At 48.7% G+C, this 26,355-nt stretch overlaps 2 protein-coding genes across 13 annotated transcripts in view; one reads left to right on the forward strand and one right to left on the reverse strand.

Moving 5' to 3' along the window:
* The window catches only part of CYP27A1 (cytochrome P450 family 27 subfamily A member 1), a 38,770-nt gene extending 26,459 nt beyond the window's left edge, over window positions 1-12,311 (forward strand). Inside the window, exons 2-9 of the mRNA XM_081584089.1 lie at window positions 5,099-5,289; window positions 9,470-9,669; window positions 9,755-9,952; window positions 10,102-10,274; window positions 11,086-11,252; window positions 11,459-11,540; window positions 11,621-11,833; window positions 11,969-12,311. Of these exons, the coding sequence (XP_081440215.1) occupies window positions 5,099-5,289; window positions 9,470-9,669; window positions 9,755-9,952; window positions 10,102-10,274; window positions 11,086-11,252; window positions 11,459-11,540; window positions 11,621-11,833; window positions 11,969-12,088 (1,344 nt within the window). The 3' untranslated portion in view covers window positions 12,089-12,311. The remainder of the gene's footprint in view (window positions 1-5,098; window positions 5,290-9,469; window positions 9,670-9,754; window positions 9,953-10,101; window positions 10,275-11,085; window positions 11,253-11,458; window positions 11,541-11,620; window positions 11,834-11,968) is intronic.
* Window positions 12,312-15,176: 2,865 nt separating this feature from the next.
* On the reverse strand, window positions 15,177-25,835 carry PRKAG3 (protein kinase AMP-activated non-catalytic subunit gamma 3). 12 transcript variants are annotated; one of them, XM_081584086.1, is made up of 14 exons: window positions 25,666-25,835; window positions 24,661-24,918; window positions 23,162-23,317; window positions 22,420-22,823; window positions 21,459-21,540; window positions 21,176-21,234; window positions 21,030-21,075; window positions 20,770-20,824; window positions 20,444-20,570; window positions 20,147-20,312; window positions 19,110-19,147; window positions 18,815-18,961; window positions 18,224-18,455; window positions 15,177-17,646 (listed from the first exon to the last, which is right to left on the reverse strand). In XM_081584086.1, exons 3-13 carry the CDS (start codon window positions 23,313-23,315, stop codon window positions 18,339-18,341), a joined length of 1,395 nt encoding a protein of 464 aa, XP_081440212.1. In that variant the 5' UTR covers window positions 23,316-23,317; window positions 24,661-24,918; window positions 25,666-25,835; the 3' UTR covers window positions 15,177-17,646; window positions 18,224-18,338. The 12 variants fall into 12 exon arrangements, with proteins under 12 accessions (XP_081440212.1, XP_081440207.1, XP_081440208.1 ...); XM_081584081.1 differs by lacking the exons at window positions 24,661-24,918; window positions 25,666-25,835 and adding exons at window positions 23,797-23,836; window positions 24,229-24,274; XM_081584082.1 differs by lacking the exons at window positions 24,661-24,918; window positions 25,666-25,835 and adding exons at window positions 23,797-23,836; window positions 24,229-24,274 and having other exon boundaries at window positions 15,177-17,666; window positions 18,181-18,455.
* Between the last annotated feature and the right edge of the window lie 520 nt (window positions 25,836-26,355).

Below are 26,355 nucleotides of genomic sequence, written 5' to 3' on the forward strand. Positions count from 1 at the left end.
ATTCTAGTCTATGGGTCTATATGTGTATCATTCTGCTATTACCAAACTGTTTTGATTACTGTAGCTTTGTAGTAAGTTTTAAAATCAGAAAGTATGAATCTTCCATCTTTGTTTTTCTTTTTAAACATTGTTTCAGCTATTTAGGGCTCTTGCAATTTCATATAAATTTGAGGATTGGTTTCCGAGAAAAGCCCATGAAAATTTTAATGGAGATTGCATTGAATCTGTAGGTCACTTTGGGGAGCAGTGCCATTTTAACAGTATTAACTTTACCAATCTGTGAACACAAGATAACTTTCCATTTATTTAGGCCTTTAATTTCTTTCAGCAGTGTTTTGTAGTTTTCAGTGTACAAGTGTTTTACCTCCTTGGTTAAATTTATTAGTAGTAATTTTATTCTTTTGGATGTTATATATTAGTTTACTCTGGCTGCTCTAACAAAATACCACAAACTGGGTGTCTTAAACAACAAAATTAATTTTTTTCACAGTTCTGACGGCTGAAAGTACAAGATAAGGTACTAGCATAGTTGATTTCTGGTGAGAGTCTTTTTCTAATAGGGGTAGAGTGGACGCATGCTCATTAGCTGGAGACTGTTAGTGTGACACCTTTAGCACAGTGGTTTGAAGTCCCACTCTACCAACAGTGGACCTCACTGTGGTCCTTGTGGTAAAGGGTACAGTAAGAGGTGGATTGTGGCCTTCTCCCTGGGGCATTCCAGGCCCTCAGGCCTTGGGGCTGGTGGGTGATCTAGAGAGGCCCAGGGACAGGCTGAAGGTTGGGGTGTGTCCTGCAGAGCTCCAGAGTCCTTGCAAGGGCCGCCCACTGGCTGGGCCCAGGCTTCAAGGCAGCAGTAAATCTCTTCCCCATCCCCACCTCTGCAACCTAATGGCAGTGGCAGTATTCATGGGTCACAGTCCATAGAGCCCTCAGAAACTGGAGTACATGGACACTGCCATTAAAGTAACCTTCATCCAACTTCAGGCTCTCCGTTCAAGTTTCAAAAATAGGTACAGCTTAGATTGGTTATCTACTTCTAGGAGGTGACCAGAGGTCAGTGTTAAGTTGAAAGGACATTTCACATCACTACTTCAGGTCCACTTCTGTGGTTGGGGCTATTTTCAAAGAAGGGCGATTCTTGTGAGCTGGTTGGTATTTGCTACAACATGTATTCCTATTGATCCTATACAAATGATTGTCTCCAGTTAAGTGAAAAGCGTGAGGGCCAGCTCAGTCCTGGGAGCCTGGCTCCCTCAGTGATGACAGCTGGGCTGAGCCAGGGAACCTAGCCCTGAAGGCGCCACCAGCTGAGAACCGCCTCTTCAGCCAGGCGTGGACACTGGCGGGAGGACCCAGACTGGGTACAAGAAGAATGCTGCTGAACAGGGTAATGGGCCCACGCAGGGACCCCCTCCTGTTAGCCAGGGCCTGGATCTGAAAGGGTGGAAGTTGAGCCATGGGACCTTGCCCTTTTTTGTCAGAATAGAGAGTAACATTTGTTTTGGTGGAGGTTTATAGGCACATGGTGACCTGACTGTGATTTGACCTGAAGAACAAAGGATCTGACACCAAGAAATTTTTTTTTTTTGGACCTCGAGAGATTTGCAACAACTTACCATGCCCCAGGCATCCCAGGTGGCGCTAATGGTAAAGAACCGGCCTACCAATGCAGGAGATATAAGAGATGTGTGGTTCGATTCCTGGGTTGGGGAGACCCTCAGGAGGAGGACGTGGCAACCTACTTCAGTATTCTTGCCTGGAGAATTCCATGGACAGAGGAGCCTGGCAGGCTACGGTCCATAGGGTTGCAAAGAGTCGGACACGACTGAGCAACTAAGCACACATGTGCAACCATGCCGCTCCTTCATCTTTCTTATAAAAGGGCTTTGCTGAAAGCTTTCAGGAAGTTCAGGGTTTTTAAGCCATGAGGCACTCACTTATCTCCTTGCATGGCCCTGCAGTAAGCCTTTCTCTGCTTTAAATTCTGATGTTTTGGTATGGTTTGGCCTCACTGTGCACTGGGCACACAGATTTGCGTTTGGTAACAGTTTTTCTGGCTTACAGACAGCTACCTTCTCCCTGTGTACTTAAATGTTCTTTGCTTGGGGTGTGTGTATGTGTGCGCACGTGCACAGAGAACTCTCTGATGTCTCTTCTTAGGAGGATACTTACTAATCCTACGGGATCAGGGCCCCACTCTTGTTTAATCTTACTTTCTTAGATGTCTCTTCTCTAAATACACACTGAGGGTTGGGGCTTCAACCCTTGAGTTTTGGAGAGATGCAAGCATTCAGTCCTTAAAAGATGCTGTTGTAATTATCTATTAGAATTATTCTCTTAATTTCCTTTTCAGATTATCCTTCCAGGCTTTTTAAAATTAATGCCTGCCCCAGTGGAGCCATTGTTACCAGTGTCCTATGTATCCTCTCCCCTGCTTCCTTTCTGACTCTGTCTCATAAGCTTTGTTTTATCTGCAGCTTGTTATTCTTCCACTTGATTCGTTGGCAACTGCTAAATATTTACTGAGTGCCTGTAATGTGTTTATCAGTGTGTCTAGCAGTAGGGGAGGTATAAAGAAGTATAACATGGTTCCTGCCCTTGAAGTCTTTCAATGTAGTTAAAGAAACAGACATCTACAAAATAATTTGGGAAATGAACTTCCTTGGTGGTCCAGTGATTAAGACTTCACCTTCAAATGCAGAGGGTGTGAGTTCGGTCCCTGGTCAGGGAACCAAGATCCTGCAAGCATCTCGGGCTAAAAAACAAAACATAAAATACAAGCAGTATTGTAACAAATTCAATAAAGACTTTTTAAATGGTCCACATAAAAAAATCTTTTAAAAAATCAAGGAACCATTTATAAGCATAAGTAATCCAATTCTTAACTGTGTGGCTCACGCTTTAGGATGTAAGCAAACTGTTAAAGAGTAGGTCACAGCAGTATCCCCAGCCCTTAGATCAGTATAGGAGGAACAGTATATGAGCTCAATAAATGAATGTTGGATGAATTTAATACTGTCCATCTTTGGAATTTCACCTGGCGGAGGCTAGCCCTCCCATTCATCCTGGAAGATGATCCCCAGGGGACTCTGGTCTGCCAAGGGGCATTTAGATAGGACCTATCTGAGAACACTGGGGCTCTCTAACTGGTTCAGGTTACGGCTTAATGGTAGGCTCACAGACATAGCACACATCTCTCAGCAAGTATTCTGGTGTCTTTCTAAAATAAGTTCTTACATAAATAGATCCTTGTTAAGTTCCACCAAGTAAACTAACTGAGAAGAGGAGTATGAAGGAAGAGGGAAGAAAGCAATGCCTAGGCATGGGGGAAAATGTCCCAGAAAATTCCAAACCAGTAGCCACAAATGGTGCCAGGAGCTTTGGATTCCAGGCAAGAAGTGGTGACCAAGCTTATTGATCTAAGCTTATTGATCTTATTTTAAGTCCTTTAAAATACGATTTTTTTCTGATTACAAGATGTAGGTAGAATACTTGAAAAACAAATCACAGTATAAAGAAGAAAGCAAGCTATCTATAAACCATGACTCAGATATAAGCATTGTTTGCATCTTTATATAAAAACACTACATGTCATTTTACTTGAACTTAACAGAAGGAAAAGAAATCAAACTTTAGATAAGAACCTAGTATTTAATGTCAACAATAAGACCCAGTAAAATTGATGTTTCTATGGACTATGAGTTCTATAATTTGCATAATAGATCTCTTCTCTATAATTAAAAAAAAATGTTTATTTATTTTATTTTTGGCTGTGTCAGGTCCCAGCTGTGGCATGAAGGATCTTTGTGGTATCTTTCAGTACGGTGGGTGGGCTTCTCTCTAGCTGTGGCACACAGCTTGGTAGTGGCGGTAAGTGGGCTCAATTGCCCTGTGGAATGTGGGATCTTAGTTGCCAACCAGGGATCAAACCCATGTCCTCTTCATTGAAAGGCAGATTCTTAACCACTGGACCACCAGGGAAGTCCCTTGTCTCCATAATTATAATGTTTCTTTTATAGAAACCCTTTGGACTAATTTTGATATTGGAACACATCTGATCCTCTTAAAACATATTCAGTAACAGATTATAAAAGATGAAGTACTTGGGAAACCACTATGTTTCATTTTATTTCAGTTTATAGGTGTAATTTAGCCAATAAATTAAATCTTAGTATTTCTGGATTTTTTAAAGTTTTACCTCCTCCTGCCAAAACTTTTTGTTTTCTCCCTTATTTTCAACAACTATAAAAACATCATTCATTGCTATGTCAATTTCATAGATGTTATGTGTCTCAACTGTCAAGTGCTTTAGAAATTCTAAGATAAAATATTGAGAATTACTTTCCTTAACACAGCTAATAAAATTTTTTATTAAAAAAATTCATACCACATAGTTTACTTCTTACATCTTGATTTTCTCATTCAGCTTCTTATTTTTCCTGGTGTTTCTAATTGTGTTTCTTTTTTCTTAGTGGTTACACGAGGTGCTTATCTTCTCATTGGAAGCAAACGGCAGGAAATTTAAATGCCTTCTATGATAGGAGGTACAAGAGATTCAGGTTGGATCCCTGGGTTGGGGAGATCCCCTGGAGTAGGAAATGGCAACCTGCTCCACTATTCTTGCCTGGAAATCCCCTGGACAGAGAAGCCTGGCAGGCTACAGTCCATGGGGTTGCAAAGAGTCAGACATGACTGAGCAGCTGAGCACACACACGTGAAGGGGCCGTAGACATTCTACTATACTTCACTAAGGGCTCAGTTTCCCTAAAACCCTGGACCCCCAATATCCATACCTCAGCATACTCCAGTTTACCAGGTGTCTCATTTTTCCAAAATTTCATTCCTCTAAGACCTCAGTTCCCCCAGTTCTGCCAGCTACTCATTGCTCTCAATACTTGAACTCCTGTGTAACCATTTTTTCCAGTGTTCTCCTTTCAAGACTACAGGCCATCCCAGCACCTGCCTCCTACACAATGAGTTTTGCCCAGCCCACCTGCTCTGGTGTGGCCATCGGACATTTCCTCTATCCTGATTCTCCTCTCCAGGAGGTGCCTGCTTGCCTCGGCCATGATGATTCAGCTTTGGTTGAACCCCACAGGTGCTGAACAAGGCCAAGTATGGCCCAATATGGATAAACCGAGTAGGGCCTCAGATGCACGTGCATCTGGCCAGTGCCCCACTCCTGGAGCAAGTGATGCGCCAAGAGGGCAAGTACCCAATACGGGACGACATGAAACTATGGAAGGAGCACCGGGACCAGCAGGGCCTGACCTATGGGCCCTTCACCACGTAAGCTGGGGCCGGAGGGACTGGAAAGGACCCCAGAGGTGAGGCCCAGAAACGGTGGCACTGGGCAGCCAGAGGATAATGGGCAGAGGAGGATCTCCCTGTGTCCTCTGAGCCTGAGTCTAGAAAAAAGCCTCTGAGTCTAGAAAGCGGTGGTTGGGTTGGACAGAAGCCCATGGACCATTCATTGGCTTTTCCACTAATGTATTCTACAGCTTTGAACAAATGAGTGATTTTCCCCTCCTTGGGCTTGTGTCTCTTATGTATAAAATGGGAAGCTTGAATTACAGTATCTCCAAGATATCTTTCAGACCTTTCAAGCTCCATGATTCTGTATTATGGTTGAAAATATACTAACTCAAATCATACTGGGACATATTTACTTATAGTTGAAAAAAAAAAACAGCACCATATTAGTTAAGAGGGCTCAACTTAATTTTAAGAATATTTTCCAAATTATGAATTATATGCTTGTTGTTGGTTATAACTTTCATGGATATTCTCAACACAGAGAGATACATGTAGGTTTTAGCCTCAAAGTCATACCTAGAAAAGTTAAGATTAGTTTGGCAGTGATACATTGAAAGATGAGCTGAGTATATTATATATTCAAATACCAGTTAAGGTAAATAATTGAGAATCATTGGTGATAAACCATTCCCAGTGCCACAATTTGTAATTAGATATATTACAGGCTTCTTTTTGCTATATAGTATGTTAAAAGAGCTTCAAAAACAATGAATGGCTTTTTATTTCCCTAGTTGTCTGATATCCACGTTTTTAAAGTCATTTTTTAAGGGATTAAAGTTGATCCAGGTGGTTGAAGTAATAGCAACAACACTGATAATAACTGTTTATGACATGCCAGGCATCAGGCTAGTCTCTTTACATGTATTATTTCATTTTAACCTCACAACAAGGCCATGAAGTAGATAGTATTATTAATCCCCATTTTATGAATAAAGAAACTGAGGCCTAGAAGGGTTTTTGCACCACTTGCCAGAAGTGACACAGTGAGTAGTGGCATAGATCTCTCTGATTCTGGAATGCAAGGACTTACTGCCTTGACACGTTTGGAAAGGAACAGGCTGGTTGGAAGGTTCATTTTCTGTGTCTTTGATGCCTGTATATTCATTCTGTCATTATTATTATCAGTCATTCATAGCTTTCTCTTTTCCTGGTTCCTTCATAGGTGAGTGGTTTCAGAACTTAATTCCTGGGTCCTTTTTTCTAAGTTCTGAGAAGAGAATAGAGAATGTTCTTTGAGAGCTATTTAGCCTGATATCTGACCTTGAGGGCAAGATTTGGGTCTCAAGGATGCTGTGCAATATTTGAGACCTAAATCTTGCCAAGAGAGTAAATCCTTAAAGTTTATTTTTTATGGTGACAGATGATCAGTTCAGTTCAGTCGCTCAGTCATGTCCGACTCTGCGACCCCACGGACTGCAGCACGCCAGGCTTCCCTGTCCATCACCAACTCCCGGAGCTTACTCAAACTCATGTCCATCGAGTTGATGATGCCATCCAACCGTCTCATCCTCTGTCATCTCCTCCTCCCACAATCTAGTCTTATTATGGTGATCATTTTGCAATGTATTCAGATGTCAAATCATTATATTGAAACCAATATAATGTTATATGTCAATTATAAATCAATAATAATAATAAAAGATTTGGATCTCAATTTTTCACCAGGTCAGGCCATCACTGGACTTGATGGTTCAGATTTAGAAATGGAGCTAAACATGTATATATATACCCCTTTGTGATCTATTATACCCATTTTCTCTAAAGCCAGTTTCCTAAATATGTTATACAATATATGTATTTAAAAGCTATTTTGCTAACGTACGAGACTTTTTTTTTGTTTTAACATATATATATTTAAAATCTCATTTTCTGAAGCATCGTTTCCCCAAGAAATATTTTAACAACCACAGAAAGGTTATCATTTAAGTTCTGCAAATCTATTCCTATTGTTGGGAGAGTTTTACTCTCGGATAAGCACCCAAAGCCTGAAGTTCCAATAAATAGGTCTGTTCTGGTTTTCATTTCTTTTCTAGCAACACTTTTAGTTTACCTTTTTGCAGTTTTCCCCAACATAAGGTGTGGCTAGTGTAAAGAACCTTCTTCCCAATGCAGGAGATCTAAGAGACGCGTGTTCAATCCCTGGGTCAGGACAATTTCTGGAGGAGGGCATGCCAACCCACTCCAGTATTCTTGCCTGGAGAATCCCATGGACAGAGGAGCCTGGTGGGCTCAGTCCATGGGGCCATAAAGAATTGGACATGACTAAAGCGACTTAGTACACATATCAATATAAGAAAGAAAACTCCTAGGGTTTGAAGTTCATTTATTTATTTATTTAGTTTGTTTTTTAAGGTTCATTTAAGTAAAAATGTATTTTTCAAATTTATTGAAGCATAGTTGACTTACAATGCTGTGTAGTGCTTAGTCGTGTCCAACTTTTTGCAACCCCATGGATTGTAGCCTGCCAGGCACTTCTGTCCATGGGGATTCTCCAAGCAAGAACACTGGAGCACGTCCTCCAGGGGATCTTCCCAAACCAGGGCTCGGACCAAGGTCTCCCACATTGCAGGTGGATTCTTTACCGTCTGAGCCACGAGGGAGCCCAATAGTTCAAAATAAAAAACCTGATTCTTGCCTTAATACTTTTAAATGTTTTTCTTTTTTTAAAGACCTTATGAATTTTTAAAATTCAAAAGTAATGTTTATTGTAAAAATTCCAGTAATAAAATATCGTCTCCCTCCCCCTTGGTCCCATCCCATCCTCCTAAGTAATCCTGACAATTTGATGTATAGCCTTATCTTGTTGTTGTCACAACAACAAGTCACTAAGCTGTGTCCAACTCTTGCTACCACATGGACTGTAGCCCACCAGGCTCCTCCATCCATGGAATTCTCCAGGCAAGAATACTGGAGTGGGTTGCTATGCCCTCCTCCAGGGGATCTTCCCAACCCAGGGATCGAACCTGCATCTTTTATGTCTACCTGCATTGGCAGGTGGGTTCTTTATGACTACCGCCACCTGGGAAGCCCTATATTCTTCTCTGGAACATACAGATATGCATGTAGATATATAGGGTTTCCTCTCTTCCTCTTAAAATTGTACCATGTTGTGCTTATTACTCTACATCTAGCTTTTTAAAAATTGACCCATACCCAGCTTGCTTAGGAAAGGTAACAGGTTTGGGGGACTGCTGAAGATGGGAGTAGCCCCTGAACATTAAGCCCCTGAATGGGAAGTGTGTGTCCATCCACGTCTAACCAGGGTGAGGACCCAACTACCTACTGCATGGCTATGGCAAGAGGACCTGGAGCATCAGCCAGGTAGCTCTCTCTGTCTCCTTGGCACCTTGAGCCTAGCAGAGCACAAAGGTCCTCTGAGTACCTCAAGAACCCTCAGTTGCTCCTCTTTTATCCCTCATCCTCCACACAGAGGACCAGAGCCACTGTGGCTTCCTAGCTCATTTCACGTACAGAAGATTGTAGAGTCGTGTCATCCTAAGATAATCACAGTCAACATTCATTAAGTATTCACCCATTTGCCAGGCACCAATCTAAGCACATTAATTATCCTACTAAGATAGGCGCTCTTATTATTTCAATTTTACAGAAGAGAAACTGAGGCACAGAGGAGTTGAGTCACTTGCCTAAGGTCACTCAGCTGACATCATCTGACCTATGATTTGACCCTAGACAGATTGGTTCAGAGGGCTTCCCAGGTGGCACTAGTGGTAAAGGACCCGCCTGCCAATGCAGGAGATGTTAGAGACGGGGGTCAATCCCTGGGTCTGGAAGATCCCCTGGAGGAGGATATGGCAAACCCACTCCAGTATTCTTGTCTGGAGAATCCCTTGGACTAGAGGAGTCTGGCTGGCTACAGTCCATAGGGTCGCAAAGAGTCAGATACAACTGAAGCAACTTAGCATGGCACAGGTTGGTTCAGATGCCCACCTTAACTACTTCCTTTATGCTGTTAGTGAAATTCTGAAGTTTTGTGATTTGAAGATTCTGTCATTTGAGAATTTATGATTCCATAATTTAGGTCTAGGAGTCTGAGATTTTCCTCAACTCTGTAAGGGTCTCAGGGTGGGAAGATACCACCTAATCCAGTCCCCACCAGATACTGACATTGATGTCACTCTTCCATCGTCTGCAGGATGGGAGAGCAGTGGTACCGGTTGCGCCAGACTCTGAACCAGCGGATGCTGAAGCCAGCTGAGGCTGCGCTCTACACGGATGCTCTGAATGAGGTGATCGATGACTTCATGGCTCAACTGAAACAGCTGCGGGCGAAGAGCACCTCAGGGGACCATGTGCCTGACATTGCTCACCAATTCTACTTCTTTGCCTTGGAAGGTACCCTGGTGGGGAGAGGGGCCGGGTGGAGTGGGTCAGGGGTAGACTGTACTCTCCCCTGCTGACGGCCCCCATGCACCTCCAGCTATTTCCTACATCCTGTTTGAGAAACGTATTGGCTGCCTGGAGCGCTCCATCCCCAAGGACACCGAGACCTTCGTCAGATCTGTCGGGCTCATGTTCCACAACTCTCTCTTCGTCACCTTCCTCCCCAAGTGGACTCGTCCCCTGCTTCCCTTTTGGAAGCGATACCTGGATGGCTGGAACACTATCTTCTCTTTTGGTGAGGAGTCCAGGGGAAGAAGTTGGGGCATGGGTCCCAGGGTCGGTGCAGTAACAGCCCCCAGTACTCTCTCCCAGGACTTTCTCCCTCGGTCCTTGGAGAGCATGGCTTTTGACCGCATCCTCCCCGGTTCTCCTTTGTCCCCATAGGAAAGAAGCTGATTGATCAGAAATTGGAGGATATAGAGGCCCAGCTGAAGACAGGGAATCCAGAGAAGACCCAGATATCTGGTTATCTCCACTTCCTGCTGACCAGTGGACAACTCAGTCCTCGTGAGGCTGAGGGCAGCCTGCCCGAGCTGCTCTTGGCTGGAGTAGACACGGTGCGTGAGAGGGGCGGGCGCGGAGGCAAGGGCCTCCCAGCTCCCATCCTGGGCCAGTTCCCCACTATCCTCCACCTGAGCCTGACCTTCGTCCCTCCAGGTACCTGTTTCTCTTTCTGTAATGTGGATTTAGAGCTGGAAGGAAAATGGGGGTCATTCAGCCTCGCGGAGGTGGGCCGGGAGTGGTTCCACTGTGAGGGATTCGCTCATTCCCTGGGGCCTCTCTGACAGCTGAGAAGTTTCATGTCACACCTAATCTATTCCGTGCTGTCGTCTAAGCAGAGAGTTGAAGAGCTTGCCCATAGCACCTTCTTAGTAGGGCCTCTTTCTTGTGCATTTGTCCTATTGGGTTTCTCCATTAGTCTCCTATGCTGTTACAGTGCAATTCTCTATCATATCGGTCCTTATCCTGCATGAAGCCACATTGATCATTGGAGAGAGGGTCCTATAAACCCTGGAGTCTAATCCTGCTGTGTGAAACTGTTAGTCGCTCAGTAATCTCTGACTATTTGTGACCCCGTGGACTGTAGACCACCAGGTTCTCTCTGTCCACGGGATTCTCCAGGCAAGAATACTGGAATGGAGTGCCATTCCCTTCTCCAGGGGGTCTTCCCGACCCAGGGATTGAGCTCGGGTCTCTTGCATTGCCGGTAGATTTTTTACCATCTGAGCCCTCGGGGAAGCCCTACCACACGCGAAGCAATTTAATTTCCCTCCCACATTTTGCAAACATGCAGACACCTTCCCACTATCTAACTGGGCCTCTTTCCTAGAAATCCCTGCTCACTTCATCTCTTACTGTACCTCCCAGACATCCAACACGCTGACGTGGGCCCTGTACCATCTTTCAAAGAACCCAGAGATCCAGGAGGCCTTGCATAAGGAAGTGGTGGGCGTGATGCCCGCTGGGCAGGTGCCCCAGCACAAGGACTTTGCCCGCATGCCCCTACTCAAAGCTGTGCTTAAGGAGACCCTGCGGTAGGATACTGTCCCCGGGAACAAGGGTCTGTGTGTGGAGGGGAACTCAGAGACAGGAGTGGGGAGTAGGCGCTGAGGGACTGTGGCCAGGGTCAAAGATGAGATGGGAAGAGAGGACTGGGGGACCAGAGGGGTGTGGCCGAGAGGGTGGGCACTCTGACCCTACTTGGATCCAGAGGCAGACCTGCACTGTCTTTTCCCTGCAGTCTCTATCCTGTGGTCCCTGTGAACTCCCGGGTTGTCGTGGACAAGGAAATTGAAGTTGGTGGCTTCCTCTTTCCCAAGAATGTGAGTGGGGCTGGAGAGCCAGGGTTCCCAGGGGGACCTCACAGACCTACCCTGATGTGCCACCCAACCTGTATGTGCAGACCCAGTTTGTGCTCTGCCACTACGTGGTTTCCCGGGACCCTGACATCTACCCTGAGCCTGACAGCTTCCAGCCCCAGCGTTGGCTGAGGAAGAACCAGCCTGATGCCCTCAAAACCCAGCACCCATTTGGCTCTGTGCCCTTTGGCTATGGGGTTCGGGCTTGCCTGGGTCGCAGGATTGCAGAGCTGGAGATGCAGCTGCTGCTGACAAGGGTGAGTGGGGAGAGACTGGAGGAGTGTGTGGGCCAGAGGGGCTGACGGGGGAGGGAGGCACGGTGGGGGCATGCCGAGGAGGGCGGTGGATGGAGGTCACAGACTCTAAGAGCCCCTGTGCCTTTTACCTCCCAGCTGATCCAGCAGTATGAGGTGGTCCTGGCCCCTGAGACGGGGGAGGTGACGAGTGTGGCTCGCATTGTTCTGGTTCCCAACAAGAAGGTGGGCCTGCGTTTCCTGCAGAGACAGAGCTGAGCTGGGCCCTTGCTTCCCCCCTTCCCCGGGCACACAAAGACGGAGAGAAAGCACATGCCAGGCACCAGAGGTTGGAGAACCTCAGTGTGCTTCCTGCAGAACCTGAGCTTTTGCTACTTTGTATCATGTTGAGCATCTCCCTCTCAGATAAAAGGCTGCTGCCATGGCACATTGCTAACCTTGGGGGAAAATACTGAATAAAGTGTTTTCTTTCATAACTGGAGATCTTTGTCAGCCTTGTTGACAACCCAGCATCTGAAGCTCTTTCTGTGGTTGGGGAACACGCTCTCCCACTTAGGAAACTTAGAGGGAGGCAGAGCCGCCTCCCTCCATGGAAGCTGAGCACATCCTATGCTTTCCCAGATCTCACAGAGAAGTCGTGGCCTTACCTAGCATCGGCTAAGGCCCTGTCCAGGCAGAAGCTGCCAATCCACTCCCCAGGCACAGAGAGGACACCATATTTTGAACAGAAGGTGCTTAGATACAGGCAGTGAGGTCACAAAAATGGTTGGAAGAGCTCTAGGGTAGGCCTACGGGAATGATTCTAGGGATACCCCTGGGGAGGCTCATCAGTCTGGGAAGCCACACTCAGGAGGATGGGGTTTGGGAAACTCACTACGACTGTTGGCCCCAAAGCTACTCCATGTCTCCCAGATCTGTGCTGACTAAACAGAAAAAGAAAAGATGCCCCCTCCTCTCGACCGCCCCTGACAGCAGAAGAAACAGGAGGTGCAGAGGGTGGTCTCTGCCTCACGAACAACTTTCAGATCTCTTGCATACAACTAAGAGGCGGAGCCTAGGTCCTACCTGGAACTCCAGCTTTGAGACAGTCTGGGGATTGTAGTCTTTAATTTTCTAGCCCCTTCAGTACAGGAAGCCAACTAGAAGGAAAGTGGGTTGGCATGGAGATCCAGTGCCCGGTAATACAAGCCTGAAAATTCAACTAATCCCAGCCTCGAGGAGGCCCAGCCCCAGTGGGAAATTTCTGCTGAGTCATAGAAAGCTAGACTTTCTTATGTCTGTGGAGATTTGAGTTTGAGCCTATTAAAAAAAAAAAAAAAACCACGTCATTGCCCTGATTAACATTCTTCCACGGCTTCTCTCAGTCCTGAGGCAAGGTCTAAAGTTATAGTGGCTTAGAAGGCTTGTGTTCTAGCAGCCTGCTCTCTGTACTCGCCCACCACCTGCATGCTTTCCACAGCAGTGCCCCAATTCCTTGTATCTCCCCCGAGCACGTTCTGCTCTTTCCAGCCTCAATACTTGGTACTTCATGTCCCGTCTCCTTGGAACACCCTCTTCACCAAATGGCGTATCATCTCAGAGAACTTGCTCTTCCTCAGGACTCAGCTCAAATGTCACTGCCTCTGCAAAGCCTTCCCTGACCTCTCTGGGCAAGTGCGAACACTTCCTCTTGTGCTATCTCCTGTCCACCCGTAAAACCAAGCGCTCAGCGTGTTCACTGTGTCCTAGGCCCGACTGTCTCCCCAGCCAGGTGGGAACCCCACAGAGGGCACAATCCCAGTGTCTAACTCTGTGTCTAGCACAGAGTCAATCAAGTTAATGAATAAATGTTGAATGAGAAGAGACTGGACTAGGAGGAAGGGAAGGCGAGAGGAGGCTACAGAGCTTTCCATATTAAAAAGAGAAACCTGGAGAGAACTGAGCGGGGATGCTTGATTACAAGCCCATGGCTCTCAAATCCACCAGTGTAGGGCTTCACCAGTGAGAGCTCTTTGTAAATGTACAGGATGGGGGCTGGACACTGAGGGGGCCAGGATCTCTGCACAAAGTCGACCGGAGCAGACTGCTGCCTTTCCCAGTGGGCAGCTCTTCCAGACCACCAAGGGTCAGCTGCCCAAACCACGGGGACCCCTCAGTGCTGGCATTTTGGGTTGAGGGTGGAGAGGAGGAGGAAGTCATATGATGTGGCTGGGATTGAGGTTTTTAGCAGCTGCGGAAGAGTGTCAGGGTTCATGGTCTGTGGCTCAGTTAATGAATTTATAGGCTAATCTCACATCAAAATCTGTGAAGATCTGGTATATCTGTAGGTTAGAATAGATAGTATTCAGCCATAAAAAAGGAATGAAGTACTGATTCATGCTACATCATGGATGAACTTTGAAAACATTATGTTCATGAAGGAAACCAGACACAAAAACCACATCTTGTATGATTCCGTTGACATAAAAATGCCTAGAATAAGCAAATCCATAGAGATAGAAAGTGAGCTAGTGGTTGCCGGGAGAAGTGTATGGGGAGTGATTGCTAAGAGATTCTTTGGGGTGATGAGTGTGTTCTGAAATTGGATAGTGGTGATGTTTGCATGGCTAGGTGAATATACTAAGTACTGCTGAATGGTACACATTGAAACAGTGAATTTAACAGTAGGTGAGTTACATCTCAATTTTTAAAAATCTATAAAGACCAGTTTGGTGAGATTATTGTAGAAATAGCTGCCACTGGAAGTTATACCTCCAAAGATACCACAGAAAACTGAGGCAGCAGTGCCCTGCTGTACATCTGAAGGGCCTAAAATCCAGTCTCTAATCAGAAATCAGAGATGCAGAACTGAGACAAGAGCTCAGAGGATGGGTGATGTAATGATGTCCTCGTGAGGCTGAATCAAGGAGCAGGCTATATCCTCTTACATTTTGGTGAAGTGTAGGCACAGCCTCAGAGGCTTCCCCCTGAAAGTGACAAGTGACAGGCTGTGTTCTAAAAGACGAGCTGAAGTGCTATTAACGTAGCTGTGAAACCTTGCCCAGAGGTTGCTACTGGAGCGTCCACAGACACAGCTCTGGGAGGAAAAGTGTCAAAGACTCCTACTCAAAACAGGAAAAGACAAAATTCAGTATGGGATTGGTCAGAGGTTGTCTCTTTATACTTGAGGTTCTTTACATTTGTAAAAATTTATTTTAATTGAAGGATAGTTGCTTTGCAATATTGTGTTGGTTTCTGCCATACATCAACATGAATCAGCCATAGGTATACATATACCCTTCCCTCTTGAATCTTCCTCCCACCTCCCTCTCCATGCCACCCCTCTAGGTTGTCACAGAGCCCCGGCTTGAGTTCCCTGAGTCATACAGCAAATTCTCACTGGCTATTTATTGAAATATGCCTATAGAAAAACAAATATGGCAGTTAGCATACATGAAGTTCTTTGGCTTTTCTTGGAAATTACAATGGCATCTCTCAGTTTATATTTCATCTCATTGCCTGGACAAGACTTTTAACATAAATGGAAAAACATTACTTTCTTTGTCAGTGATTCATTCAAATATATAAAATACCTATTGGATACAATGTTGTAAATAAACTCTGCTTCAATTAAAAAAACCCTTAAGGCTTAGAAAGCATTCATGGGGACTTCCCTGGTGGTCCGATGGTTAAGATTCCATGCTTCCAACGCAGGGGACCTGGATTTGATCCATGGTCAGGGAACTAGGGCCCGAAACCTGCAGCAGAGCCAAACAAATTTGAAAAAGAAAAACACACACCACAGGATAGATATGATATAATATGTGGGCTCTTTCCCATGCAACTTTCTCTCTGGAGAGTGAAAAATCAGGACATCAGCCCTGGTTTGAGCCATGTGGGGCATTGCCTCAAAGACAGACCCTGCTACACTCATCCTAGAGCTGGGCAAGACAGCTCTCCCTGGTTCCCCAAGGACACTCACCTGAGACAGCCCTGAGGGCACCCCCATCCCATCCTCCCACTTGAACCCAAGACCCAGGACCTTTCTAGGTAGGGCCAGAGCAGAACCAGCACTGGCCCACTGGTTATGGCAAAACCGGAAATGGAAGTTGAGTGTCTGTGAGAAAATGCCTTCACTTTCTGCCTGACTCATGAAAGCAGATGGCCCCACTCTGTTGCTCTGTGAGCTAAACAGGGTAGGATCATATTCTAGAAACATTAACCTCCCCCGCAACAGCAGGCCTGCAGTGTCTGTTATCACAGGGGAGGGGGTGACACAGCAAAGCCCAGCCTGACTCAGTGGGGCAGATGGCAAGAACTCAAGACGCTTACAGTGCATTTGGAAGAATATATGATGGGCTAGAGCAAAAGGCCCCTTCTTTCCCCAACTGCGTAAAGATTCCACAGGCTGGTGGGAGCTGAGGAAGCAAAGAGACTATAGACTGACATTTGGCGGGAGGGATGAGAAAAGGGCCCTGACAAGAGAGCAGTGTCTGAAGTGAGAGGGGAGTATGACAAACACCCCAGAGAGGCTCAGAGATGATAAGGGTAGGAAAGCCCTGGGCCCCATGTTTCCTGGGTAGAGGCTGGGAAAACAGGAAAAGTTAGGGTAAACCAGACCACTTGCTGTCTGTCTCAACAGGTGGGCTTAGGATGGCCCCACAGAGCTTCCTGAAGTCTAGAGGGGTGTGGGACCAGGAGCTAGAATGTCCTCACAGCCCAGCAGGCAGACCCAAAGAAGCTTCATGGTGGGGAGGGAGGGGGCACCTAGCAGGGGCCACACCCACTGGTGACCAACCAAGGGACAGTCACATGGAAATGGGGATGTTTCAGCAGGTGTTGGCATGGGTGGATGATTGATGGCTGAGGAGCAAAGTCTTACATCCCAAGCCTCCCGCATCACTGAACTTAACTCTGAGAAAAGGTGGGAGGGGAACCCCAAATTGACTGAGATTAATTTCTACCACTTGGTGAAATGGAGTTCATAAAAGAAGTTACATTCAGGTTAGAAAAATTATGTTTCTTACAGGTTAGAGTTTGGGGTCTGAATAGTACCCAGTACATAAGTAACTAACATTTTCTTTATAATTTTGTTATAAACAAACAATGAAAAAGACATTTGGTGGAATAACACTCCATAAGCAACAGAAACGCCACTTGCAGAGTTTGTCAATTACAGATTTTCCTTCGTGTCTTTGAATTCAGAAAGGATGGTGGAGGGGTCTTGCCAAAAGTTCAGATCAGATGACCATAGCATTTTCTGAGTGAAAATGATAAAATCTGAGTTCATGGGCTGTTCGTTTCCTTTTTGTTGTCTCGATGGTTCATCCTCAGTGACCCAAATGCAGGCCCTCCCTGGGGACTGAGAACACTGCTCAATGGTGAGAGCTAAGGTTGAGAATGGAGAGGGAACCCCACTCCAACCGGCAGCCCTACAAAACTGCTGCTCTGTGGGGCCCTGCAGGCAGCCCTGAAATGCAGTGCTGGGGGAGCAGGAGGGCAGTGACAAAGTTGGGAGGAACCGCTAGGGCAGCGTCCGTGGGGGAAGCGCAGCTGGGACTCCAGGAGCTGGGGGCTTGATGCCAGATAATCCAGAAGCTGAGGAATCCAGAGCCCCTGCCTGAATTCCAGACCCCCTGACTGAGGGCTCCCCATGTCACTGAGGCCAGGTGGGGGAGAGCAGTGTGGGTGGCATAGAGCAGTCAGCCCTGGGGTAATCCTAGTGCCTCTGATTCCAAGAGCTCCGGGCTTGACTCAGCTGTTCTCTTTAATTTCATCATTCACGGTGGACTGGGCATTCCTGAGGGCTTCTGGGAGCACGGGCAGGGCAGGGGGCAATTGGGGAGGGCTAGAGAAGCCTGTGAGGGAAAGAGGAAGACTAAATAAGGAGGGGAGGTTGTCTTTCCAATAGGAGAACCTCAGTCTTGCCATCCTTTGCCAAGAAGGTGGAACCTGCGCCCCCACCCTCTGCAACCCCCTGGCAAATGTGCTGCCAGGAAAGAGTGTGAGATCATGTCCAGTGGACTGCGATGAGTACTTAGACAAGCTCTCTCCTTTCAGCCTTAGTTCTTACCGGGTGTGGAAATTCCATTCAGCCCAGGTTTAGTAACTGGCTTCCTCCCAGTGGAAGCCCAGGCAGGCGGAAATTGAATTGTGAGAGGTCGGGTCAATTTTCCCCGGGGCCCCTGAAGTCACATCCCTGCCCTTGCCTTTACTCCGGCCCCTGTCCACCCCTCTTATGAGGGCCTCCGTCACCTCAGCTGAGAACGGGACAAAGCAGTGGCCCACAATGACTCCTGACACTTGCAGTTTTCACGAGGCTGCTCAGCTCGAGCTGGGTCCCTCCCCTCCTCAGGGGGCCCCAATCTGAGATGTGGGTTCCCTGGGGAGACTGAGGGGCTGGGGCTGAGGTCAGTGGTACAGAGCAGAGCCTACCTGAACAAGAGCGGAACCCACAAAAGGGAGTGGGGGAGGTGAAGGCCGAGTCCCCGGCTCTCTTCACTGGCTTCCAGGTGTGGAAGGTGGCCCAAGAATGAGGACTCTGATGTTCTCAGGCCCCAAGGGCATCGATGCCAGCGGGGCTGAGCACTAGAGCTTGAAGGATGTCGGAGAGGGACACCACGCCCAGGAGGTGCTGGGTTTCATCCACAAGCACCAGCCGGTGCACCTGTGGGTCCACAGAGGCTCAGTGAGGGGGCAGCGCCATGTGGCTACAGCAGCCGATCAGGTTGACACTGAGAATCAGGGACAACAATTTAACAAAACGGGAAGAGCAAGAGAGTGTCTTCTAGTAAACCAGTGTCTCCCAGTTAGCAGGAGCTCTGCCTGCCCTGGGGTGGTCAGCGGCTGCTGCCCTTGGCCTGAGGGCCCCAGGGACAGCACCCATCGCCGACCAGTGTGGACACTGAAAGTTTGGCCATGTGATGGGAGGGTGGGGCAGGTGCCTGATGAATAGAGCGAGCTGGAGCTGCTCATGAGAAGGCTGGCCCCACGTGTTGGGAATGTGTCTGAAGGGGCGCGGGGTACCTGCTCCCGGGCAATCCGGTCGATGACTTCCCCCAAGGTTTCGTGGGGCTGGCAGGAAAGGACTCCCTCCAGACACACCGTCCTCCGCCTCAGTGCTTCTCCCACACTTATGTCCAGGTGGTTGTATGTTTGTTGGGCTGCCAGGTGCTGGGCAGGGAGGGAGCAGCGCTCCTCATCAGCCTTCAGCCAGGCTCCAGTCCCCCAAGGCTCAAGAACCCCCTGGTCGTCAGATACTCCCTCCCCTACAGTCTCCCTGTGGCACCCCCAGCTCCCCTTCATCCCCCTAGGCACTTACAATCACATCAAAGCGGGAGTAGAGGCCCACGACCTGTCCTGCAGGGGTTGGAGGGGCAGAGGGGGAAGGTGAGAGAAGACAGGGGAAAGGTTCAGGTCAGAATCAGGATGCTGTGCAAGGGCCTAGTGTGGGCTTTTGGAATGAACTCCTCAACATCCTCCCCACCCCTCCAGGCTACTGGATTTATAATGAGGCATCAGGCTGCCACCACCCTGAACCCAGGGATAAAACAGCGTCTCCAGAGACGGACACCCGACACCATGCCTCCTGATATGATGAGATATGAGTACGTGGCATCACTTCTGAGATAGTCTAGCCTCAAATGTATAGCCTGAATCTGCATGAGCCTTTAGAACTAATTTCCAGTTTACAGGAAACACAGGAACAGAGGACCAATGTAAAGGCCACAGAGACACTGAAGGGATAAAAGAAGCAAATTCAAAGCATAGACCTTAATTTGTTCCTGATTTGAACAAATCAACTATAAAAAAATAATTCTTGGGAAAAATGGGGAAATGAGAGTTAGGATAGGATTTTAGATAACATTAATACATTATTCGCAATTTTGTCAGGTGACATAGGAAATACGCTTATTTAAGAGATGCAGATGAAGTGTTCAGGTGAAATGACATGATTCTATAATTTATTTTAAATTACTTTAGCATAAAAAAAAAGGAGGAAGAACTGGTTATGGCAATGTGTTAACAATAGTTAATCCAGGTGGATCCATGGGGTTCATTATACAGTGTTCCCTACCATTTTTATACACTTGAAATTTTTCGTAATCAAAAATAAAGTAAAACATTTCTTGATAGCCAACTTCATTATGCTGATTTTTAACTTTGAAGCAGTTTACAGCTGATTCTCAGAGCAAGAACCTGACGTCTGGCGTAGAGAGGCTAAGTAATTGATCTAAGGCTCAAAGCAGGCAGAGACTTCCAGCCCTGACTCCATCCTGGGTCTCGAGCTAAGGTCACATAGACCCCAGCTCCCCACAGCCCCACCCCAGCCAGAGTCCCCATCCTGGGTGTAGGTACCAGCTTCGTTGATCACCGGCAGTGCAGACACGCGCCGGTCCACAAAGATGTCCAGCGCAGTGAGGATGGGTGCCCTTTCCAGCACCACGGCCAAGTCTCGGAATGTGCCTATGCCCAGATCTTGGATGGTGCGGGAGAGGAAGGAGGGCCGGGGCAGCAGGGTGCGCTGGTTGGGTTGGAGACAGGTAGGGTTCTGGGTGAAGTAGCCCCCAGGGGGCTCCCAGCCGCTCCCTCCCAACCCCTAGGGCAGAAGCCTTCTCTGCCCCTCTGGCCCCTTGAGGCTGTGCCCAGGCTCACAAAGATGTGCAGGAACTTGAGAAGCCGTTTGTGTGTGAGGATGTGCAGCACGGCGCCTGAGACTGGGTCCAGGACCGGCAGGCGGTGGATACGGTTCTTGATGAGGGTGTAGACAGCTTCAAACAGGCTGCAGAAGTGGGACTGATGAGGCTGGGGCCGCCTGGGGAGAGATGCCTTTACCCCAGACCCAGGGAAGGAGGACAGGGTGCCGAGGCTGCCTTCTCTGCAGTCCGCCAAGAATGAGCCCATGAATTCAGAACTGAGGAGCTGGTGAGGGGGGTCTGTGCAGGGCGAGGAGGCTCAAGTGGTTGTCTGGGGATGCTTACCTGTCACTGGGAGAGATGGAGACCAGAGGCTTGAAGCAGCCTTGAAGGTAGATCTCTGCAGAAAAGCAGAGTCAGGGCAAGGGAGCTGGCCACCCTGTCTCACACAGCAGCCCCCAGATTATCTCCCCTCCTTTGGGCCCTCTGAGCTCTCTATTACCCTTTCCCTGCCCCCTCCAGGATATCCCCCCTGCCCATCCTCTACCCTGGGTCCTTGGCCCCACACACCCTCAGCCCCTTTGCAGGACCCTTTACCCACTCACCCCTCCAGGTCTCAATCTTGTGTTCTTCAATCTCATAGATCTGGACCTAGAACATCAATAGAATTCCCCAAGTCAGACGTGGGCTCACTGAACTCCCTCTGCCCCAGTCCAGATGGTGCACCCAGGACCCTGAGCCCACTCCTCACCAGGGGGGACCGGTAATAGCGATGCAGAACCAAGATGAAGTCTGTGATAGTCAGCATCCCTGTGGGGGTGGAGAGGGGAGAGAGAGGAGTGGGGTTCACCCTGGACCCTGTGGCAGGAGGCAGGTGGAGGGCTCAGCCCCTTCTCCATCAGCTGGTCACAGCTGTCCCACAGATGGGTATCTCCCAGCCAGCCTGTTCCCCCCAAGCCAGGGCCCTGCCCCAGAGCTCAGCCCAAGAATCGCCCCACAAGGTTCCCCTTGTCCCCTCCCTGGCCCCTCCTCACCCACGAAGCTCTGCTTCTTGCTGTCCCAGAGAGGTGCGGCCCGGACGCCGTTGGCCACCAGGGCAAAGAAGGCCTTCTTGATCTGAGCCGCAGGGAGAACAGTTGAGGGTGAGTTGCTCACCACCTCTCAGAGTCCCCTGTCCTGACCAGGGGCCTTCCATGGGACCTTCTCACAGGCCTTCCGCTCCAGGAGCCTGTCTGCCACTCTACATGACCCTTGTGGGCACATTTGCTACAGAGATAAGGCTGCTGGTGGCCAGGGGCACTTGGTGACCCCTTAACAGGCACACCAGGGCATAGGAAACGAACCCAGTATTTCTACACCAAAGTCCTACGTGTACAGATGCACACAGGATAATTTGTGCCAATCTGAATACTAGAGGTGTAATTATCTGATATTTACAAAATATTTTTCTCTAAATATATTTTACATTGACTCATATTGGCCTCATCTGAGGCAATACTATCCATACGTGCTGGTTGTAGCTTTCTAACACATATCAAAATGAATACAAAGCTACTAAATTAAACATATTTGTTCATATACTGCTAGAATCAAATTGAACTGTGGGTCATAGATATACCTTGTTTCTACTCTATACCACTCTCTGCCCTTTGATACACAGTGAGAAGAAATGCTTTCTATACAATTCGGGGTGTGAAAAATGCTCCCAGTCATCCTGGATTGGCCCAGGAGTCCTCTGAAACTTGTAGGGTAAAGCAGGCATTCCTGTCCCCATTTTATAGATGAGCGAAGTAAAAAGACCTACCCCAAACCCTATAGATGCTGAGTTGTAGAGCTGGGATGACAATTAGGGGGTGCACACAGGGAGCAAAAGCTCCCCTCCCCCGGTCTCCATGGCGCCAAGGAGGAATTCTGGAAGGGACTTGTAGCCGGGCAGGGCTGGCAGGGCATCCTGGGGGCTGTGAGTATGCAGGTGGGGTAGAGCGGCAGCCTCACCTGTAACATGGTGTCGAAGATGACCAGCTTGGAGCTGGTTGCCATGGCATCGTAGCAGGTGTGCTCCTGCATGAAGTGCATGTAGACCTGGGCCCCCGGCTTCCGCAGCTCGTCGTCCCAGCCCAGCCTGAGTACCGGCACCTGCGGGGACGGGCACTGGGCCGGCCTCTCCTCCACCAGGCCGAGTTCATCCCCCCACGCTGCTGGGGCTGAGAACTCTATGCCCAGATCCAGATCGTCTGTGCTGGAGTCAGAAGCGGAGGCTGTACAGTCAGGGGGGAGGCTGTCTCGCTCTGTTGTGGGGGTGCCCACCCCAGACAAGGGAGTAGCTTGGGCCAAGGGTGTGGCCTTGGGGAATGTGGCCTCCAGCCCGGTGGACTCAGCAGCTGGCCTGGACTGGGGACCTGTTCAGAGGGAGAGGACAGTAACTCCATCTTCCAAAGCATGTTCCCCATCTGTTGTCTCCCTTCATCCTCAGAGCAGCGTGGGAAGCCTGGATGCTGAGGTCCCCATTTTGCGAGTGAGAGAGCCGAGAGGGTCACACCAGAGGCGTGGCTCTGTCCTGAGCTGGCCATGCTGGGCCCCTGGATCAGCAATGCAGTTGCCCTCTCTCATGTGGGGAAACAGGCCACAGGATGTCATGCATCTGTGTTATAGAGGGATCCAGGACAAGGCCAGCTCCAGTCTCTGGGACTTCCGCCTGGCCCCAGTCCCATCTCCTCAGAACTGGCCGTGGCCTCACCTCCCTCCAGGCCTGGCAGCTCCCCTTCTTCTACATCCTCTTGGCTTGTCCATCTTGAGACCTTGGTCCCCTGTTCCCCAAGACTTATTTCTGCGCTGGTGGTCATGGCTGGTGATGGCCATGGAGTGCTGTCTCCTTGCTCTAGCAAGCTCATCTCTGGAAGGGGGAATGGGGCCTGTTTGGTTAATGGGGAGTAACACAATAAAACAATTGAAATGTTATTAATGATAATATTCAATATTTGCAAACATCCAAAGGTCTTTTCCTCCAATGTATTTCTCATTCAAACCTCATAGCAATCTTATAAGGGAGACATTAGTATCATCCCTATTTTACTAACAAGGGACCTGAGATCAGAGAGGTTAAGCAATTTGCCACAGATCACACAGCCAACATGTGATAAAGTCAGGAGGCTCCAAATCTTCAGACTCTAGATGCACCCCCCTCCTTTCTTCTTCTGAAAGAGGAAGCAAGAGGGAGGGAAAAGGAGGAAGAAGAAGCAAGTAGGAACAAAGAAGGAAAAGAAGACGACAAGCTAGTGGGGTGGGGGTGGGGGAGATTGGGAGCTTAGAGACCTGGGAGGAAAGGAAGTGGAAGAAGAGGCTGGGCCCATGAGGAGGGGCAGCCCCACCTACCTTGATGCTCAGGTCCCCCAAAGCTGCTCCAGGAGGGGGTCTGTGTGGAGAAGAGTGACTGAAGGGGTGGGAAGACCATCCTACACTCAGAACCACAGGAGCTGCCCTTCCCGCCACACATACACAACCACACACACACCCCACAAGCACACAAACATCCACCCCACAGACACACATAAACACATACAACCTACCCAGACACTTACATACACTCAGAAACTCGCATACTCAACTCTCCCCAGACACACACACGAGCACATAGACTCACACCAAGAATATACACATGCAGACAGCCTCCTGCTCCTATACACAGAGAAAATCGTGGTCAAACACAGCCACATGCACGCACACACGCACATATCCATGCGGCAGGGTGCTCTCAGCCCTGTGGCCTGAGCTGCCCCAGCTCCCGGCCCCCCGGGGCCCCGGTACCCTGAGCAGCGCGTGCTCCAGCTCCGCGGGCTCCATGAGCAAGTGCGCAACACTGTATCTGGGCAGCACTATTCTGGGCCCGGCCCCTGGCACCCTGCCCTCCCGGATCGGGTTCTCTCTGATTGGGTGTCGGGCACTGGGGAGGAAGGGGTCCACTCGTGCAGCTGCTCCAGCCCTGAAGCCTGGGGGCTGCTGGGGAGGCGAGGGGAGGGGCACACCTGGAATCTTGATGCCTGGTTCTGTCTGCCTCCTGGGTGTCCGATGATGGGAGAGAAGGACCCTGCTGTGGGGGGGGAGGGTGGGTGCTGGGGTGGGAGGAGGGGGTCTCTCAGAGACCCAGGGTTTCTTCTCTGAGGGCCCTTCTCATCTTTGTCAGGTGCCAAAGGAGGAAAAACTGAGGCGGTTGGGCTGAGCTCTCTCCCTTGTACAAACCTGGGTCATGGGTGGTGCTGGAATTAGAAAGGGCAGGTTGCAGCCGGCTGGCAGGTTGGGGCTAAGAGGTTTGTGGGTGGTCCTGGGAGAGTGGCCAGTGTGTGTCCAGATGTCACTATTCGAGTCCTAGGGGCCATTCTTCTCTAGGTGAAGGAGCTGGAACTGGATGGTTCAGGCAGGTGGGGAGTCCTGAGAATCACCTTGACGGCGTGCGGTGGGCTTGCACTTGTCTCCAGTGTGAGAGACACCTGTTTGTACCTGTGGAGGTAGATCCAGGTGTGCAGGAGCCACAGACCCCTCATTCTGCTGTGTGTGCTGTTTCTACGTCTCCTGGGGCCAACAGGATCCCAGCTGGCTCTGGTGGCTGTACACCCACCCCCCTTCCTTAGCATTCCTGGGGCCTGAGTCAGTGTCCAAATTGGGAATGCTGACCCAGCTGCTCCAGCTCTCCTCTCTGCCCCCCTCCCCTTCCTCTCCTCTTTCCAGCCTCTTCCATCCCTGTCTCACCATGGAGTGTACAGATGCTCAGTAATGGGTTACTGGATTTCTTGCTGATTAAGTGAATGTATTTCCCATCATCCCTCAAAGCCCCTGTACTGCCTATGGGGATGGTGGAGGAGAACAGACCCAGAAAGAGGCTTGCCTGTCATGTGTGTCTTGGTCAGTACTGGGGACGGGTGTAGTTCCCCTTCTGCAGGGCCCCTGCGGCTTGTTCCTGTTTGGTCCCAGATGACGGAATATCAAAGGCACAGCCAATGGGACATTTCAAATGGGGGAAAGGTCACGTGGACCATCCCTGGAGATAGGTAGTGCCTCGGTCCTGCAAAGCCCCATCCCCTTATCCTCTGGACACCTTCACATCCAAACCAGATATAGAACATGTGCATCTCACACCACCGCCGTCTCCTGCAATACCTCATTCTCCCCTTTACCTCAGACATATTTCACCTGAAAGACCAGAAGCAGGGGCTCCTCTTCCCATAAAGTCTCCCTTGATTGCATTACCCTTATTGTGGTTGTTCAGTTGCTCAGTCACTCAGTCGTGTCCGACTCTTTGCGACTCCATGGACTGCAGCACAACAGGCTTCCCTGTCCTTCACCATCTCCAGGAGTGGTAGTTTGCTCAATCACCCTCATTGCACTGATCCTATAGCCATGCTCTGTGTGCACATCTCAGTGCACACTGGGCTGGCACTCACATAATTATTCACGTGTGAATGTCTTTTATCTCTTAGTAAACACTGGGCACCTTGATGACCACACTATATTGGTTGGATGTGAGGGAAAATCTGTTTTGGGGTCAGATTGACCTTGTTAAAATTCTTGTTCTGCCATTTGACCTTGGAAAGCATTGCTTGTTTTCTCTGAGCGTGTTTCCACGAATGTAAAATGAGGATAAAAACATTCTGTGCCAGACACTGCCAGTTGTCTCCTAATAACTCTTTCTCTCTTCTTGCCTTTGTAATAGAATCACTTGAATTTTAACTGGAATGGCTGCCTATAACAAAGACCTAAATTCCAAGCCCTTGCAGTTAAATATGGCCTTGAGACTTACTTTGACCAATGTGAGTGGTAGTGATGGGAGCAACTTCTGGATCAGGCCTTAAAAGAAAGAGCAAGAGTTCCTTTCCTCCTCTGATGGCTGGAATGCTAATGTGATGGCAGGAGATAGAGCAGCTATGTCACAGCCAAGAT

Source organism: Giraffa tippelskirchi, chromosome 3 (assembly GCF_054371585.1).
Source record: "Giraffa tippelskirchi isolate mGirTip1 chromosome 3, T2T-mGirTip1v1.2.pri, whole genome shotgun sequence".
NCBI classification, from domain to species: domain Eukaryota; kingdom Metazoa; phylum Chordata; class Mammalia; order Artiodactyla; family Giraffidae; genus Giraffa; species Giraffa tippelskirchi.